Raw genomic sequence first — 17,600 nt, forward strand, 5'->3', positions numbered from 1 at the left:
GCACTCGCACAGTGCTCATTTGTATGCACTCGCATGTAAATACTAGTTATTTACTCCCAAAACACAAACAGAAAATTATGGAGGTTACAGAAAAACTGGGGTACTGAGAAATTAAGCAGTGTGACAATTAAGTAGCCTCCTCTACCTTAAATCACTGCATGCACTCATCAGGCAGGGAGTGCTGCCTGCATCCTCCCGCAGCACCTGCCACACGCAGGGATGGGGATTGGGGGGCTGTGGGCAGAAGCATCCACTCAAGCAGCATCACAGGGGTTTTTCCTGTGTGTTTTTTGAGGAGGGGTTATAGTTGTTCAGATGCTGAACAACCGGTGGCTGGTGTTGGCAGTGGCACAACAGTCACTGGTGACACCTTGTCTGGACACCGGTATGAGCTCAACGCATGACTGCACCAGGATGCTGCTCCTGAGGGATCCATGTGTCCCACTGCTCAGGGCAGGGAGCAGCGAGAGTCTGCAATGCCTCAACCATGGCATTCCCATTCCTGCTCCCTCATCCCACAGCCCCCTCTGCTCCCACCGCTGTCACCCAGCCCCGGCAGCGCGTGGGGCAGAGCCTGACACCGGCCCCCATCCTGCACGGTGCCAGGCAGCAAAGATATCTCACACCTACAGCGAAGGGGCTGCAAACTGCATCCCGAGTGGGGGATTTTGCAGCCTTAATTGTGTTATTTTAACACAGCGTGTGTAGGTGTGTGCACAGTGCACATGTACCGTTTCCTAGGCTTTAACAAGGCGAGCTCCAACAGAACCAAAGTCCACATTGGAGCATGTTGGCCCTTGTAGGGGTTGGTGGTGGGGGCACCCCTCATAGAGCCCTGCACAGCTCTTACTACTTGTTGCATGGAGTAGGCAGGCCCAGGAGTTGCCAGCCATGGGGACACGCGGGGGGTTCACTAGGATCTGCAGTGAACCCGTATTTGGGGTCCTCACCATCCCACTCTGCAGCTCAGGCCCAGAGGGATGTGTGCTCCCTCCTGGACTCCTCCAGCTCCTGCCCTTGCTGTTCACCACCTTACCCATCACCAGCATCCCCCTGCTCACAGACCCTCTGGAGCTGGGCAAGGTAGAAACAAACACCAAAGCCCATCCCATGCAGCAAAGATTGTACAACTTGTGCGAGACTAAAGAGCTGTCCTTGCAGGAGAAACCATCCTGAACCGAGATCTATGGGGCTTTGTCCTTCCGCATGCAGGGATGAAAGCTCTGCTGCATTTGAATTGGCAAAGTGACAGGAAGTAAGTAGTCAGAAATAATCCCTCGCTGGATTAGGTTTTCCTTGAAGGAAGAGGCTCTGCTACAAGGCGAGTTTAGGTTATTAGCAATGCAGTGAGATGCTGAGCTCTAGCCTTGCCCAGTCTTCACCCCCCTGCTCCCTGGGGCTGCAGGGGGATAAGGACTCCACAGCCTTCGGCACACACGTTCATCCTTCCCCACTCCCACAAGGGATTATTTATATCTGCACATGCTCTGGGAGTGCTGGTTGTGATCTCCTGGCTCCATCGGGATCCAGCCGTGGGGCTGCTGTGTCCTCAGGTGCTGTGCCACCACGTTCAGGAGGTGCTCTGCATGCGGCACATGTGAGCAGTGCCCAGTGTGCCACCAGCCCCAATGGATGTGGCACAAGCTCCTGTGGCTCCCTACCAGCCCTGCAGATCCCAGAGGGACTCCTAACAGTGCAGTAGCAATAGGAATAGCAGGGGAGAGAAGCAGAAATCCCTTCCTATGGATTTCTCTATGGGAAGATGTGGAGGGGGTGCTGGAGTGGCCATGGAAGGGGCAGCATCAGCATCCCAGAGAACCAGGACCTTTGTCCTCACAGCAGCTCCCCATCCCAGCAGCCCTGCTAGAAGCATCCTCATCTCAATCCCAAGGTGCAGGATGGAAGCTGAGGAACCCTTTCTCTGCGGTCATGCGAAGAGCAGCCTCTACACAGAGCACATCTGCATGGGATGGGTGGGAAAGGACACGATCATCAAAGGGTCCCTCTGAAGCAGAGGTACCACAGAAGTAATAAGAGAACAAATAGCAGCAGATTAAAGACATTCTATAGCCCCGGTCCGGCCGGGCTGTGCTGAGCCCCACAAAGGGTTTGCTGCTGCTCCAAACCACCACAATTTAATTGATTTGATTTAAATTCTTTGAAGCAGCAGCGGATCCCGAATAATGAGGCAAACAGGATTGTAATGCAAATGAAAGAGATGAAAGATGGCTTCAGGGAGACGGCTCTTGAAGGTCAGAGCCTAACGTGAAGCTGCTTCTGGTCACTCATTCACACATTAATGAGGCTGTGTTCCTCCCGATGCCTTTGATGGATGGAGGGACGGCTCCGAGGCAATGGCTCCGCTGGTGCTTGGCCTTTCTTCTCTCATCCCCTCACAGCAGCGGGGAGGATTTTACCTGGCACATTGGGGGGACTTGGGTTGCTGCTGCCTGTGGTACAGGGGGGAAGCAAACTGCTCAGCCGGGTTTTTCCAGCTGCTCCAATGGAGACTCCGAACTTCAGCATTAATTAACTTCACTATCAGGAGCTGAGTCATTTGTCACAATGCTTTTGTCATTAGCTCCCATAATTAAGGGAAGTGTCACAAAACCAAACGTTTCATTTATACAAGCAGGGAGAACTGATGCTCAGCAGCATTCCGGGCATGGGCACGTAGTGAGTCTGGGGAACGGGATCAACCAGGCACCATGAAACCCTGCGCTGGGGCCATGGAGATGTTCCCGATGGATCGTGGATCCTGCAGTGCTGGCAGCAGGGGCTGTGCTCAGGTAGGAAGAGGGACAGAGAAGGACAAGGGATGTTGGGGATACACTGGCCAAGCCCTGCGGTTCCTTCCCATCCCACATCAATCGGGATGGGCCCCAGTGACCATCAGCCTCACCAGGCAGGAGAGGCGAGGACACCTTGCCTAAGGCTTAGCTGAAGTACCCAAAAGGAGAAGGAAAGACCCTTCCTCACATGCTCACCAGCTTCCACAGGGACACGTCCTCACAAAGCAGGGCTCCTGGATGGAGAAGAGCAGGTATCACTGTGCAGCTCCCCTGCCCCAGGATGCGCCTGCACCCAGCACCCCCATGAGGGACAGGTAGTGGGAACCAGTGCTTACAGAGGGTGGGAAGAGCATCTGCAATGTATTAACTCAGTGAGCAATAACAACTTACACCTTCCCTCCTCCTCCCCACTGGTTGGTATGTACGCGTAAGTGCAGCCATGGGTCTCCAGACCCACATTCATGCAGGTTCCCCTCACCAACACCCCCCAGTTGCACCAATATACATCTTTCTAACAGAAAAGCTGCAGCATCTCAGTGTTTGGGGGCTCAGTGGGGCCCCTTTGGGTGACCATATTGATGCAGAACCAGCACCTAAGGGCTGAGGACCCCCTGATATACCCACCCCTTTGGATATCCACCACCCCCTCAGCCCTGGAATCCATCAGGAAAAGGAAGTGAAGCCATCAGGGGTTCTTTAAAATTAGATATTTTATTTGTTCTTCATACATGCAGCAAATAGAATAAAGAGTATATGCCCATCTAAAAGGAGGTCTTGAGGAGAACCTTTGACGACACACAGCAGGTAGTCTAGGATGTAGAAAAGTCCTCAAATACTTGCAGGTGAAATCAAGTTCACGAACACAAACTGTTCAACAATAAACATTTCATTTTTTTGTGTGTTTTTTCCTTGTTTTAATTGCCACTTTGAACGTGATCAGAACTAAAGAGCTGGGGTGACACTCCCGTGCACGGAGCAGATGCTGTTTGCTCCTGCTGCTGCTGCAGGCTCGTGGCTTCCCCACTTCTGCACAAGCAGAGAAGCTGCAGCACTTGTCTATGTGTTAATTCCCCCCTCCAGATGTGAGCAGCTGGATCTGGGCACTCGGAGCTGGAAACCTTGATGTGTGCTTGCATTAGAGCCCCTGGGACTCACAATCACCAGAGCAGATCTACTGCCAGAGCACTCACTTGTCTTCCTGTCTTTGACACTGTGGGCTGGCCAAACCTGCCTGTATTGGATCAATTCCTCCTGCAGTGATGGTTCTCCTATCAAGAGATGCTCAGATGTCTCACCAGGGGAGACAGCAGCAGCAAGTCCCCCATCTCTAGCATTGCCCTGGTGCTGTTCCCTTGCACACTCTGGAGAGCTGACACTTGGTGCCAGCCCTGCATGGACTCATCCTGAACTGCAGTGTGCTGGCTCTGCAGCCGTGCTCCATGGGCACCCGGCAGCCTCCCCACTGCTCCCCAGCTCAAGCTGGGCTGTGCTTTACACCAAGAACACAGACAAACATCCACAGTCCTCTCCCTTTTCTTTAGCAAAAGAGCCAAGTGAAAGAGTAGGGCATGCCCAGGGAGCACGTTAGGGTATCTGCACCCTAACGTCCCCACAGGCAGGAATGGAAAACTGCTCCTGCACCAAGAAACACCTGGTGCATTTCCAAATGCCAGCATTGGGAAAAGATGTTCTTAGCCAGTGTTAGCCAATGGGTAATTCAGGTGATTCCCTCTCTGCCTCCAGGAGCCTCAGCCCTCCTGTCCCATCCATGTCTTCTTCACTCAGTACTGGTCTCCTTTGCAAAGCCCCCAGCCTGAGTGCAGGATCTGTGCAGGTTCTGCTGCCTGGAGCAGCAAAGGGGCCAGCACAGCCCCTGTGTGTGTGTCTGATCCATCCTGCCCCATTGGGAACCACAGGAGGAACCTGAACCCCACTTACCTGCAGCCCTCAGGTGTGATCCAGCCCAGCAGAGAGCCAGCATGCGACATCCTTCATGGGTGGATGACTGTGTCCTGCCTCCTCTGCCCTGCCCTGGGGACATGCAGAGCTCTGGGTCCCACTCTGCCACTGCTGGGCCCCATTCCCAGTCCCACCACAGCCGGGATGCTCAGCATGGGACACCAGACTTGCAGAAAACCCCATCCCCAGCCCTACAACAGGGCTCAGGTGCACCCTGTGAGCCTCCTCTGCCCCCATGAGCCTCACCCGCTGCCTGCTTGCACTGTCCCTTGCTCCCCAGCACTGGACTGGGGCACCCAGCTGTGGGGCACCCACAGACATCATTTTACTGGGCTTTGTCCATGCATTGGAGCACCTGGGACTCTCCTGAAGCCTCCCAGCATCTCTGATCCTCTGTGAGCATCATCCCGAAGCACTGCTTTCCCCATCCAACAGCAACGATTAAATCATCGAATTACAGCAAACAGTGAGTCAACCACTGTCACTCTGCCCTTCCTTGGGAGAGCTGGTACAACGTCTGTGCAGGGATGGGCACATCCCATTACACAAAGGAACAAGTCATCTGGAAATGGACCTCGGAGTAAGAGTTTGGCAAGTCCCAGAATGGACAACGTCAGAAACACCCATTGTATGAGACCTGCAAACAGGATCCAGCCTTTGCTAAGCTCTCCCTGGAGCACAGACCTTACACCGGAGCTGCCCAGCAGCACAACGCCTGCTCCATGCACAAGTGTCACCCTGACACGAACACAGACAGTCCTAAACAGAACAGACGTAGCCCCCACAGCAGCCCCTGCGCGTACCCACGGCTCCCTTGGCACGGAGACCCTGCAGCATCCTCCTGGACCGACCCCGGGATGAAGGTACGGAATGAACAACACTCACCACTGAGGGAATACTAATTCTGCAGCGACAGGGTTGATAGTTACAGCAACAGACATGCTCTGAACATCAACTGTGCTCTGCAGAGGATGGAGACACGTCTTCTGAGCCTTGTGCTGGTGTTACGAGAGCCCTGGCCAGGAACCAGCCCATGTGGGGCTGCACCTGGGGCAGAGCATCTCATAAACCCACTGTCAATCTGGCACAATTTGCAGTTTTAATGGGGTTTGGGTTGGTTCTTCCAGCCCAGGACAGTGCCTGAGGCCGTGGGTCCCCAGCTCACACCCCCAGCACCCACAGGGCGCTGTGTTCAGTAACAGGGCATGGACCCCGGCCGCTCCCTGCAAGGAGGGATGTTGGCCTGAGCTTCTAGCAGCCTTTTAACCTCATTGAATCAGTAAAATAATTGCAAAAGTAGAGTTTGGTGCTTATAAAAGATCTACAAACCAGATTTTCCTTTATAGGATTCCTCGTGATTCATAGAATTCCACCCCCATCTTCCCCTATAGGCATGGAGTGATGTGTATTTACATTAGAACCAGTAGTGGTTCAAATATATACATACAGGGGTGGGAACCAACTGAACTGGTGTGTAATAAGAGGGGGTAACAGCCGGTACGTGAAGGATGCTCCTCGCACTCAGGGCTTACCCTCTGATGGGCAGCTCCTGCTTGTCCCTACCCTTCCTGCCCCTGCCTGCACACACAGCACAGCTCTGCCTTACAAACAGCTGCTGGATTGGTCTCTTCTGATTCAGACCTGGTTTTAAGTGATGCAGAAATTCCTGGATTTCTCACTAACATCCCCAGGAATTTTGGCTGAGATCAGGTAACTCAAGATGCTTCTTTGAGCCTTGAGAATAGCAGAGGGTGTAAAGTAGAAAAGTTACCTTTAGAAATAGCCCTCAGTGCAGCCCTTTTGTAGCAGGCGCATTTTCAGTTGGTAGATTGTAAACTGAGGATATAAACGTGTTCTGTTTTGGTAGAATATTAATACCCTTTTACTGAGCTGTTAAATCCTGACAGCGCCTGTGGAAAACACCAGGAGAAGGATTGATGAGCGCGCTGACAGAGCGTATCAAAACTGCAAACTGCTCCAGATGTTACAAAAACCATCCCACCTTTCGCTTAGAAAAGGGGTTTGCTCTGATTTACAAGAGCTGGCATGGAAGCGGTTGGGAGCCGTAATGCCTGAGTGAAGGGAAGGCCGTATGGCGAGCGCAGGCTGGAGGGAGGCGAGGGAGGAAGACGGCTTCGGTATGTACAACGCGTTTAAAAATATATGTCTATAAGCAGACTTCTCCACACTGATCAAATGTATCCATGTCTTGAACAAAAGGCTCCTCTAAGACAAGCTCACAGTCATCGCAAGCTTCAGCACAACGGTTTAAGATATCAACCATGCTCAGCATTCAACAGAAAGGATTTGTGAGTAGCTGGGGTCACTGGAATCTCAGCAGCCCGCTTCAAAGGTTACAAAGACTGTAGCAATTTGGTATATTTCTGTTTAAAAACTCTATTAGTCACCACCAACTATAGTTCCTAGAAGTATTACTGACTGTTAACTCGAACCCCAAACACCTCCAGCTAAGGAAACCAAGCTAGCAAGTGACACAGACATAGAAAGGCCTCCTAAACCAAGCGTGTTTCGCATGAGGGTGTGTATGTCTGCACTGCTAATCCCGGAAGACTATGTCGGTATGTACAAGGTGGGCTGGAGCTGGGGACTGCGAGGAGAGGCTGTGACTACACGTTAATGACAAACTCGGGGTTGGTGTAGGAGAATCCAGCAAACTCGTTCTGGTCCAAGTTCATGATGAAGAGTTTGTCTGTTGGCGTCAGCTCCACCGGCTGCCGGGTGAACTCCTTGTCGAAGTTGGAAGTGTCGCGTTTGTCCTTCTGTTGGGTGGAAAGCACAGAGTTAAAGGCAGCAAAGGGGGAGCATGAGTGAGCAGTGGGGTACCCGAAGAGCTGGGCTGTTCCCAGCTTCACCCCAGTACACAGCATCTCCACACCGGCTCCTCACGCTGTTGCTGATGAGGAACACACACCCAGCCTGGCAGTGCAGCCCCTGTACAACAGGAGCAACCCCTGTACAACAGGAGCAACCCCTGTACAACAGGAGCAACCCCTGTACAACAGGAGCAGCCCCTGTACAACAGGAGCAACCCCACACCGCAGGCAAGAAGAGAGAAACAACAGTTGAACACGCTTGAAACACAACCAGAAGGGAAAGGGAGTGGTGAAGGAGCATCCCTCTGCTCCTGAGTGCTGCGGGAGAGAGCAACAGAGCAGGTTCTCAGCATGCGAAACCATCACTGCAAACAGATCCACACTGCACAGGGGAAGGAGCCTGGAGGAAGCAACATGCCTTGAAATGGGAGTAAATGTTCAAGAAGGCTTCAGTGTTGGCACAAAATAATCAGCTGCGGGAGCTCCTTCTGCTTAAGCTGGATTGTTAAAAACGATGCTATGATATGGTATTAAGCAGCACAGTGATCTATTGATCTGGGGATGTGATTTTCTCCAGGGTTCTCTGTAGAAAACACACAGTAGCTTAAAACCTCAAAGAATGAACATTCCACAGATGCAACCTTTCATCATTTTGATTTCAGAACAACAACTTTGCAGCTACATCCAAGCTAATAAATAAATAATAAAACAAAGAGTTATCATCTCGATTAGTGCTGGTAACCTGCTACTGGCACTGCAGAGCCCATCCTTTGGGAACACTTGTGCTGGTGTTATAAACGTGTGCGTATCTGAGATTGCCCAATTCAGGGATGTTCTGCCTGTGGGGGGGTTACAGTGCCTTGGCTGAATGGGGAACTGCAGCACTGAAGATGCAATACAAGGACCCAGGATCCTTCATCATAAAGGGAGGTAGCAGAGGGACACCCTCTCCTGCAGCGCACAGGTGGGGAATGTGCTCTGCTTCATCCCATTACCAAAGCAAGCACGGACAAGAGACCTTTCCCATCTTTCCTTCTGTGTGGGAGCTGGAAGGAGGTGGGAGCACAGGAGGTTCCCACTGTGACACTGGCAGGGCACTGCCACAGAAACCTGAGAAAAGGCTTTTGGGGCTTTCTCTCTTTCAGCTTTGCCCTTGAAGGGCAGTGATCACCCTCACACCACCTGCTCCACCAACAGGCACATATGTGGGTCAGGGCAGTGACCATGTGGGGTCCGGCTGTGCCCTGCTCCTGCTCCCTCCACCGCAGCCACCCCCTGCCCTGCACTGACCAGGCACCTGGTGGGTGATGTGTCCTGTCCAGATGCCTGTGGACCAGGCATGGAGACTCCAGATGCTGCAGAAGGCATCACATCGGGACAGCTTCAGCCTTGTGGGGGCAAGAGCAGAGAGCAAAGAGAGCCAAGGATGGCTGAGAGGAGACCAGATGGGGAGGAAAACAGAGCTGGAGCTCAAGCAGCAGAGAGAGAAAGCAGAAGAGCCAGGACATGGCTGTGCCATCAGGTCTCAGCCTGTTCCCATCCTGGAGCTGGGTTTTGCCTTCACTGTCAGCAAGTGACTCTTGGGAGCCATCAGAGCCCATGCAGGGCTCCTCTCCCAGCACAGACAAGGAAGAAGATGCAGATTTGGAGGCACAGAGCAGGACTGGAGAACAGCAGATGGGGTGAAGGAGCTGAGTTCAGGGGCAGAGTTCTGCCAGGCAAAGGGTGAGGCAGCTGCAGTACAAGTGTAATCCCACCTCAATGGAAGGCAGCATCCCTGAGGGTGAGAGGGGCTGTGAATCCATGGGAGAGCAGAGGCATTGCCCTTCGCTGCCAAGAGCCTGTTTCCAAGCTGTTCCACATGGAATCTTGCATCCCCACTTGTGCAGATGGAAGGAGCCGACTGTGGCACCAGGCTCCTATCACGTTCCTGGAGGGATGCTGAGCTGACCAAGCAGTTCCTGAAGGCCACATCCACCTGAACCAACACTCAGGTCCTTCTGAGCAGGAATGCTGTGGGATGCTGCAAAGGGGAATGAAACATCCACATTTGCCACTGCAGTCCCAGCCCTTTGGAGTGGACTCTGCTGGTGGCACTGGGCAGGATGAGTGCCCAGCCTGGAGCCCTTGGGTGCCCAAAAGCTGCTGCTGCTTTGGCAAAGGCTCACAGGACAGCACAGCACGGGGAGGGCCCAGCTGCAAGCTCCAGAGTGGGGTTTGCTGAGTTCTTACCTTGAGTTTTGTCTGAAATTGGTGGCAATTTGGCCTCTGTCAAAGATGATGAATATCCTGGGAGCTGGTGGGGAACGGCTGCATGGATCTGGTGAACGGAGAGGGGAAGGCAGGAGAAATACAAGGCTGAAAGTACCTCCAGCAGGGGCTAATTGGGAGGTGATGAGGAGCAGGGGATGGATGGTGCAGCAGAGACACCCCAGCTCCCCATGCCCAGGGCAGCGCGCCTGCATCCTCATCCCAGGGCATCGGAATCCTCCCTGATCACCACTGCTGCATCCAAGCCTCTTCCCCATGCCAGGGCTCCAGTATGGGTGAAGGAAGCTGAGAAGCAGCTCTTGCTGTGTTGGTGCTGCTGCTTGGTGCCTTTCAGAAGGATCCCACAGAGCCACAGCCGTTCAGCAGAAGCAGATTTCCAAAGTCAGGAGAGGAATACAGACATGTTCCGAAGGGAGGTGAACGGGAACCTTCAATTCCTTGTTAGCTCAAACTGCCAATTGCTTTTAACAGCAGATCCTAATCCTGTTAAGAGCAATAGCTCCTAACAGCTGGGAGAGTGCAGTGGGGCCGTGAGTCACCGACATGCACTGCAGTGAGGGAAGCACATCCCACAGTGGTCTCTGATCAAGGCATTTAGAGAGATCTCCAATGGGCAGAGCTCTGTAGCACCGCACAGGAGGGGGTGCTCACACCCCAAAGCATCCTTCCTTCAAGTGATGGTGGAGAGAAGCTCCTTCCCCTGCCCATGATGGAGCAGGATGTGCAGAGGACAAGCAGGCATTTAGTGTCTGCTTGGAAGATGCTTCCAGTACATCACACCTTGGTTTGGGGATGCTGCAGAGGATGAAGGGGCTGTGGCTCTGTGTTGTGGACTGCTGCCTGCGCTGCTCTGGGTTGTGCATCCCCAGACATCCATGGCACAGCCTCAACTCTCAGTGGTCCTGGCATCCCTGAGCTCAGCACTGTAGGAACTCATTATTGCCAAACACATGCAGGTTTCTGTGATGTTATTTCTCACTTTTTATTTTATAATCAGTATTTTGGGGGAAAAAGTAAAATTGGCACATTACAACTTGAAGCAGATCGATACAGTGACAGCCTACGAACATCTGCAGAGGAGTATAAAGGGAAGCTGCATAATAGTTATTGTTTCAGGAGAAGTTAACCCTTCCTGGAATGTTTTCCTTGATGCCAGAAACAAAACCTGGGTCTAGATTGAAAAACCAGATTTAAATACCTGGAGGCATTTCTTAAAAGAGCATTAATTGAGCCCAAATACTTTACGAGCTTCAGATCAGAACCCACAATACTGTTCACAGTTAAATAGCATCCCATTTGTGCTAATACCCTTTTTGACACCTTTAAAGTGCAGGTAACAAACTCAATCCGTTGCTTTGGCATTTGGAGAAAGGGAAAGGTTTCACTCTGCGGATGGAAGTTGTGTGGGATTCACCAGGGTGACCATGGATTCAAAGCATCACAAGAGCTCTTTCAAACCCCCTGGTTACCACTGGAGGTGCTGCTCTGGATCTAAACTGTGCTACTTAGAAGCTGCACAACCAGGAGAAATCTTTGCAAGCAGCAGATCTGGCTTCCCTAATCCTTCATCCTGCGCTGCAAAGACCCAGCACAGAGAACCACTTACCCAAGGCTGTGTGTGTATAAGGTGATGGTGGCACCGGGTGCTGCAAACAGCAGCACAGAGCCACCAATGAAGCCAGATTTGGCTTCAGCTCTCCAGAGGAGCTGCTTAGAGCCAGGGGCTCAGTGGCAGCGCCTGTAGTGCACATTTACACTGTGAAGAGACCACTAAAAACACTCACTGGCCACCAAGTCAGCTAAATAATGAGTTTTTGTGATGATATTAGAACAAGAGCAGGAATCAAGACAGACACTGAAGAGATTTCTCCTTGTTGTCACAGCTTACCCCTCTCCGTTCCACCTCCATCCGCCAGGGACCCGTTTCCATCTCCAAATGATATGCCATAAAAGCACAACTGCAGCGTGCATCACTCACCCTGAATCACCCCCCACATCACCCTTCAGGCTTTGAAATACGGTCACGCCAGGAGTAGCACTAAAGGAAATAAAACCCCATGAGTTCAAGTTCTGCAATGGAAAATGTCCCATCAGCGGCTGGGGCTGGAGGAGAGGGATGCGGGAACGGGATCTACGCCGGACTTAGCTCTTAGCTTCGGGCTTAAAGAACTCAGAGTTAAGAAAGGAAAATCCTTCGAACTCTGACTGGTCAATGTTCCTGATGACTTCCTGGTCGGGAGGAGTGAGGACGGGTGGATGGCGAGTGAAAAAGCGGTCGAAGTTCTCAGCATTGCGTCCGCACTATGGGAAGGGAAGAAAAGAAGGAATGGTGGGTGGAGAAAGCAGCGCATGGGATGGGGATGCAGCACCCCCAGCCTCACCGCCTGCGCCTCCCTGCAGCACTGCTGGGAAGGAAAAGGCACAAACCACTTGAGTACATGTATGGGGAATGTTAAAAGTGGGATGTATCCATAGCATTCCATGCTCTGCCGTGTGAGGTTTGCATAGTGGTTGGATGCATAGGAACTTGCCCTGGATGGAAAACCAAAGAGCATTTACATTGAGAGCTTTCACATGGATAAAATAAATACTTTAAGGTTGGAAATTGCCTTTGGGTTTACAGAAGCCACATCCAAGCCCAAAGCCAAGGACTGAAGGCTGTGACCATGCACTTGTGCTGCTCTGCATGCGTGTCCTGACCTGCCCCATGTTGCCACAATACCATCAGCCCTTGGAATGAGGCAAGTTGTATTGCAATGGCCAAGGCCCAACACTGCAGGAGTGTCAGACACAAGGTCTGCCCCACACATGAGTGATAAGGGAGAGCAAGAAGGAAAACAGGCCTTATTTTCCCTTTAAAGCTTCCGAAATGAAACTCCCCATTGAAGGGCAGGAGACATTCTGCATGAAGTCCTACATTGATCTAAAGCCACGTTGTGAAAACTCTGCCTCATTTTAGTACTCTATTAATGTGCAGGCATCACTCCATCCTGAATGGAGAAAGGGGGAGGGTGGGAATTTGTCTTACATAAATCCCCAACGTGTCCTGTCTAATATTTATAGCCAGCACAGAATGACTTTTCTTTCCGAGCTGCAGAAATAAAACTGTCAGCTAGAAGATAGCCTTTCTATTTTATCAGTTTCCAGCCTGATTTCAAGCAGAGACAAAAGGCATCATATAATTTTTTCCATTGGTCCCGAGATGCAATCAAAGATCACAAGAAGCCAAGGATGGATGCACTCCAGCTGCGATAGAGCCCTTGCTCCAGGACCAAGGAGAAGCAGTGAGCTGAAGATACCCTCTATTTCCCAGGGTTTTGGCCCAAACCAGGGATACAGCCAGAATCCCATGAGCCTCACAGGTATCTCTGCCCTTCCTGGGTTAAAACCTGGCTCCTTGATACCCGAGGTTGGATCAGGGCTTGCAGAGGCCTCTGTCAAGAGATGCATCATGTTTAGGGGAATTTGGGGGCAGCATGAACCTGGAGCCTCACCAAGAGCCCATTTGCACTGGTCATGGGGAATGATGGTGCATTTGTTGGTAAGTGTCTGGTTAATGATCCTGTATCCCTGCTTGGGATGCTCCAGCACACTGATCCCTGCTCCAGGCAATGGCTGGGAGCATTCACTGCTAGGGCTTTCTGATGTAGGACCTTGGCTTTCACCTCTCCTATGAACAAAGCCGAGTTTCTTCCCAATACACTGGAAATATTGGTTGAATAATCAGAGGGGAAGCTCAGAGACTCAAAGTCATTATGGGACCCTGAGGCTACCAGGGTAAATCTTGATTACAAGAGATGTTTAACCTGAACACATCCGACTGCCTCCTCACCCTGCCCACTGCTGCCCTCCCCAATCCTTAAAGCTCATCTAATTAGGGCATTACTTAGGCAAACACTCAACCTCCCCTCGTAGAGACTGAAACTAAGGCTACAGCAAGGCTCACGCAGGGGAAGCAGCGTTCTGACACATCCAGGTCTATAAACGGCGTTTCAATATTAATTAATGCAAAGCAGTTAGAGCAAAGTTAATTTATGCAATTAAAAATTATTAGATTAAAAGGCATTTTTAAGCCCCTGTCCTGTTGTGACTAATCCCGCGCGCTGCCATGTGATTTCAATGCTTCAAATGAGGAGCCTTTGCAAATCACCAGCCTTTATGGAAAGTAAAGGAGTAATTAGATACCCAAACCAATAATTATCTCGGTGAGAGACAGGGAAAGCAGGCGAGTGTAAACAGGCTCCCGGGGGAGCCGCAGCCCCACCATAGGGATTGTTATGCACAAGCCAAAGCACAGAGCAGCCAAGCACAGCCCCGTGTCAAACCCGATGTGTTTCTGAGCACCAAAGACAGCACAGCCCCTGATCTGTCTCGTTACCGGCTCTGTGATAAAGGTTAATCAAGCACAAAGCAGGAAGCAACATATGAGCTCTTGGGAATTCGTTTTCGGCTCTGTATGTAACACGCAGGCAGGCATAGGGATGAAGGGGCTGTTTTCCTGTTGCTCTGTACAGGGCTTTTGTGAGCAGATGTTTGCATCTCATTCCGTATTGTGGAATGACAAGGGCAGGTTGGATGGGGCTTGGAGACAGCTGCTCTAATAGAAGGTGTCCCTGCCTGTGGCAGGGGTTGGAGCTGGATGAGCTTTAAGGACCCTTCCACCCAAACCATTCCATGACTCCATGACAATACCTTTAGAGAAGCTAATTGAAAGGAAAGGATTAAAGCCAAGGTAAAGAGCCAGAGCAGCACAAACCCTCTGTGCAGCAGGGCTCAACCCCTGTGTGAACACTGCTCAGGAGCAATGTCCTTCCTCTGACCCATCCAATGCAAAGCGAAGGTGCCCAAGCCTGGATTTCCATCCCTGTGCTGCTCTGATCTGCGCTCACAGCTGGCGTGAAAGGAGATGTGTTTTCCAGCACAGATGCACTGCTGCTGAAATATCAGCTATCAGCAGGTATCTGAATTGTCTTGATCCTACCTAAATCCCACAGCAACTGCGCCTATCCTGCTGCTAATCTCCCTGTCCTATCAAAGGGTGATTTCTGCTCCTTCCCAGCCATTAGGTGAGAAGTGATGGGCAGCAGCTTCCCATCCCCTTCCAAGGACCAGTGTCAAAAGGGTTTTAAAGAAATAAGACATTTAAAGCAGGACAACATTTGCACAGTTTAAGCCATAAAACCAGTAAGAAAGCACTGTTGGTAGAACCCAACAGTTGTTAACTCCAAAACACCAACCAACACCATTGTGTCGCATCCCGAGGCAAACAGCAGCACTGGGAATCTGCTCGGGAGGAAAGGGCAGGGTGGAATGGAGATGCAGCAGCAGCTCTATTAGCAAAGGAACACAGAGGTAGGAAACAGCAGGAGCTGTGGATTGCAGCAGGAATGGGCTCTTGTAGAACAAGACTGCAAAGCCCCAGTGCCTGCCCAGCTTTGTCAATGGGCTCCGGTGAGCAGCAGCATCCCTGCCATGTGTGTCAGCATCCTTTGGACACAGGTCACACCTCACCCTCAGCCACCAAACCACAGTGTGGACAAACAGCCCCAAATACTCTTGCACTATTATGCTTTGATATCAAAGCTAATGCCTGCCCAGTAATGCCTTTCCTATATGGTGTAATGGCTTGGAAAGCAGCAGCAGTGCAGAGCCCTGTGATAACCATCACCAGCTGCCTACCAGCAATTGGATCTCCACATTCCTGAGACAAGGAAATTGGGATGTTATTGTCTTGGCTGATGCAGAGGGCAGTCTGAGACTGCACCACACCAAAGCAGCTCTCAGCCACGGAGGTGAAAGGCTCTGAGGACAGTGCCCCATAAAGCTTCCTGCAAAGGCATCACTGCAGGTGTTAGCAGAAAGAGTTGCCTAAAAAGTAACATTTGTATAAATAAAAAAGTAACGTTTTTATAAATATTTGTCTAAAAATAACATTTTTATAAATATTTGCCTAAAAAGTAACATTTGTAGAAATATTTGTCAAAAAAATAACATTTGTATATATAATTGAATAGAAACTTGACAAAAATATTTGTCTGGAACTGACAGGCAGCCCCAAAGGCAGACAGAGCATTGCTGGCAGCCCCAGGCAAGGAGCAGACCTCCTGCTGCCCCGTCCATGCTGCACACCAGGAGGAAGAGGAGGCTCCTGCCAGGCCCAGCTAATGGCTTGTTCCTCTTTGATCAGCCAAGCAAGGAGCTGTAGAAGGGAAAAGGCTGCAGCAGAGAGTATTTAGAGAGGAGAGCTGAAAGAGCTGAACACCCTGCACCAAATGGGTTCCCACTCCATGTTTTCCCTGTTTTCCCAAGCACTGAAGGGGTCCCTTCAAAAGGACAGGTTTACATAAAGCCAAGGAACAGCAGATGTGTCCAGGCTGTTGAGGGCAGTGGGGCAGGCTCAGTTAAACATAGGGAGCATCTCTGGACTCTGAGGTATGATCCACTATGATGGATTAAGAGAGCATGCCATCACAGGATCATAGACTGGTTTGGGTTGGAGGGACCTTAGAGTTCCTCTAGTTCCAAGCCCTTGATCACTGGGCATCAATACCAGTGTGTATCAGAGACATCAATCAGATTTAACTTCACATTCACAGTCTGCTGTAAAACACCAGTGCCCAACTAGGACACAGCAGCAATGGGCATGCAGGAGGTGCACACACATGAATGTGTCTGTGCCTTAAGGACCTGGACCACTGTGGAGACTCAGACTTAGCTGTGACCTTACCCTGGCACTGCACAGCATGAACCCTGTGGTCAGGCATTAAGACTCACTCTCTGTCTCCTTGTCTCTTTGTCTCTTTTGACCAACAGCTTTCACATTACTCATGTCTCTGCCTCAGTGTTGCTGCTGGCAGCTCATCCCCCCCCACATTGTGCACACAGAGCATCTCTGGTGAGAACAGCCCATCCCAAAGGGATGGCAGAGAGCATCCAGATCCCCACTGCAGAGCTCTTCCACCCGTGAGCCCTGCTCCAGCCTTCCACTGCTTCACCTTGGAGAGAAACCCAGAGTGAAATCCAGCTCCGTTGCCAACTCAGACAGGATGGTGCTGAGCTATAGTGCTTGAAATAAAGTTTAGATTAAAGAGACCTGTTCAGATTGAGAAGAAAGGAGGGAAAGAAATCAACAGCAAGACCAACCCCTGGGGTAACAGACACAGTGTGGCAATGGAATTACATCCATGAGCTGAACGTGAGGTGCTTCTATCCCTGCAAGCCAGAGCAAGACAAAGCATCTGAGCATTATCCTTTCACAGCCAGGGTTTGGCACATGTTAAATCTGAGGACACAGGGTGCTCTGAGCAGGGAAACAGGACCTCCACACTGCACCTATGTGGGTGCTCACCCACCAGCACAAGTGGGAGATGCTGTGCAGGAGAGAACTGGTGCCAAGGAGAGGATGGGAGAACCGTGCTCCCCGCAGGCACACTTACAGCCTTTGGCTTGAAGGGAGGCTGGATCTCCTTCCGCTCCAGTTTGTCCCAGTCGATGTAGCGGAAGAACGCGTGCTCCTTGATGTCCCGCTCCCCTTCGGGGCCGCAGCCCAGGCGCTTGGCAGGGTGCTTGGTCATCAGCTTGGGGAGAGGAAGAGAAGGAACAGTCACAGCGTGTCCAACCGCAGTGATGCTGCTGGCAGCCTGCACTATGAAACCACTGCCCCAGGACACCCCTCAATGGGCCTGCATCCCAAGAGGGGCTCCCGTCTCCTCTGCCTCAGGTTGCTGCTTGAGCAGAGGACAGA

The 17,600-nt window shown here is 51.4% G+C and overlaps 1 protein-coding gene across 2 annotated transcripts in view; it reads right to left on the reverse strand.

Annotated features, from left to right (window-relative positions):
* Positions 1–4,668: 4,668 nt before the first annotated feature.
* The window catches only part of PRKCB (protein kinase C beta), a 102,662-nt gene continuing 89,730 nt past the window's right edge, over positions 4,669–17,600 (reverse strand). Inside the window, exons 16-17 of one of the 2 annotated variants that reach the window (XM_034065603.1) lie at positions 17,293–17,433; positions 4,669–7,531 (exon numbers count right to left, since the gene is read on the reverse strand). In XM_034065603.1, coding sequence (XP_033921494.1) covers positions 7,379–7,531; positions 17,293–17,433 — 294 coding nt within the window. In that variant the 3' untranslated portion in view covers positions 4,669–7,378. Of the gene's footprint in view, positions 7,532–10,825; positions 12,158–17,292; positions 17,434–17,600 lie in introns of those variants that run through there. The other variant, XM_034065602.1, reaches the window with a different exon arrangement.

The sequence above is a fragment of the Melopsittacus undulatus genome, chromosome 8, assembly GCF_012275295.1.
Source record: "Melopsittacus undulatus isolate bMelUnd1 chromosome 8, bMelUnd1.mat.Z, whole genome shotgun sequence".
Classification (NCBI taxonomy): Eukaryota; Metazoa; Chordata; class Aves; order Psittaciformes; family Psittaculidae; genus Melopsittacus; species Melopsittacus undulatus.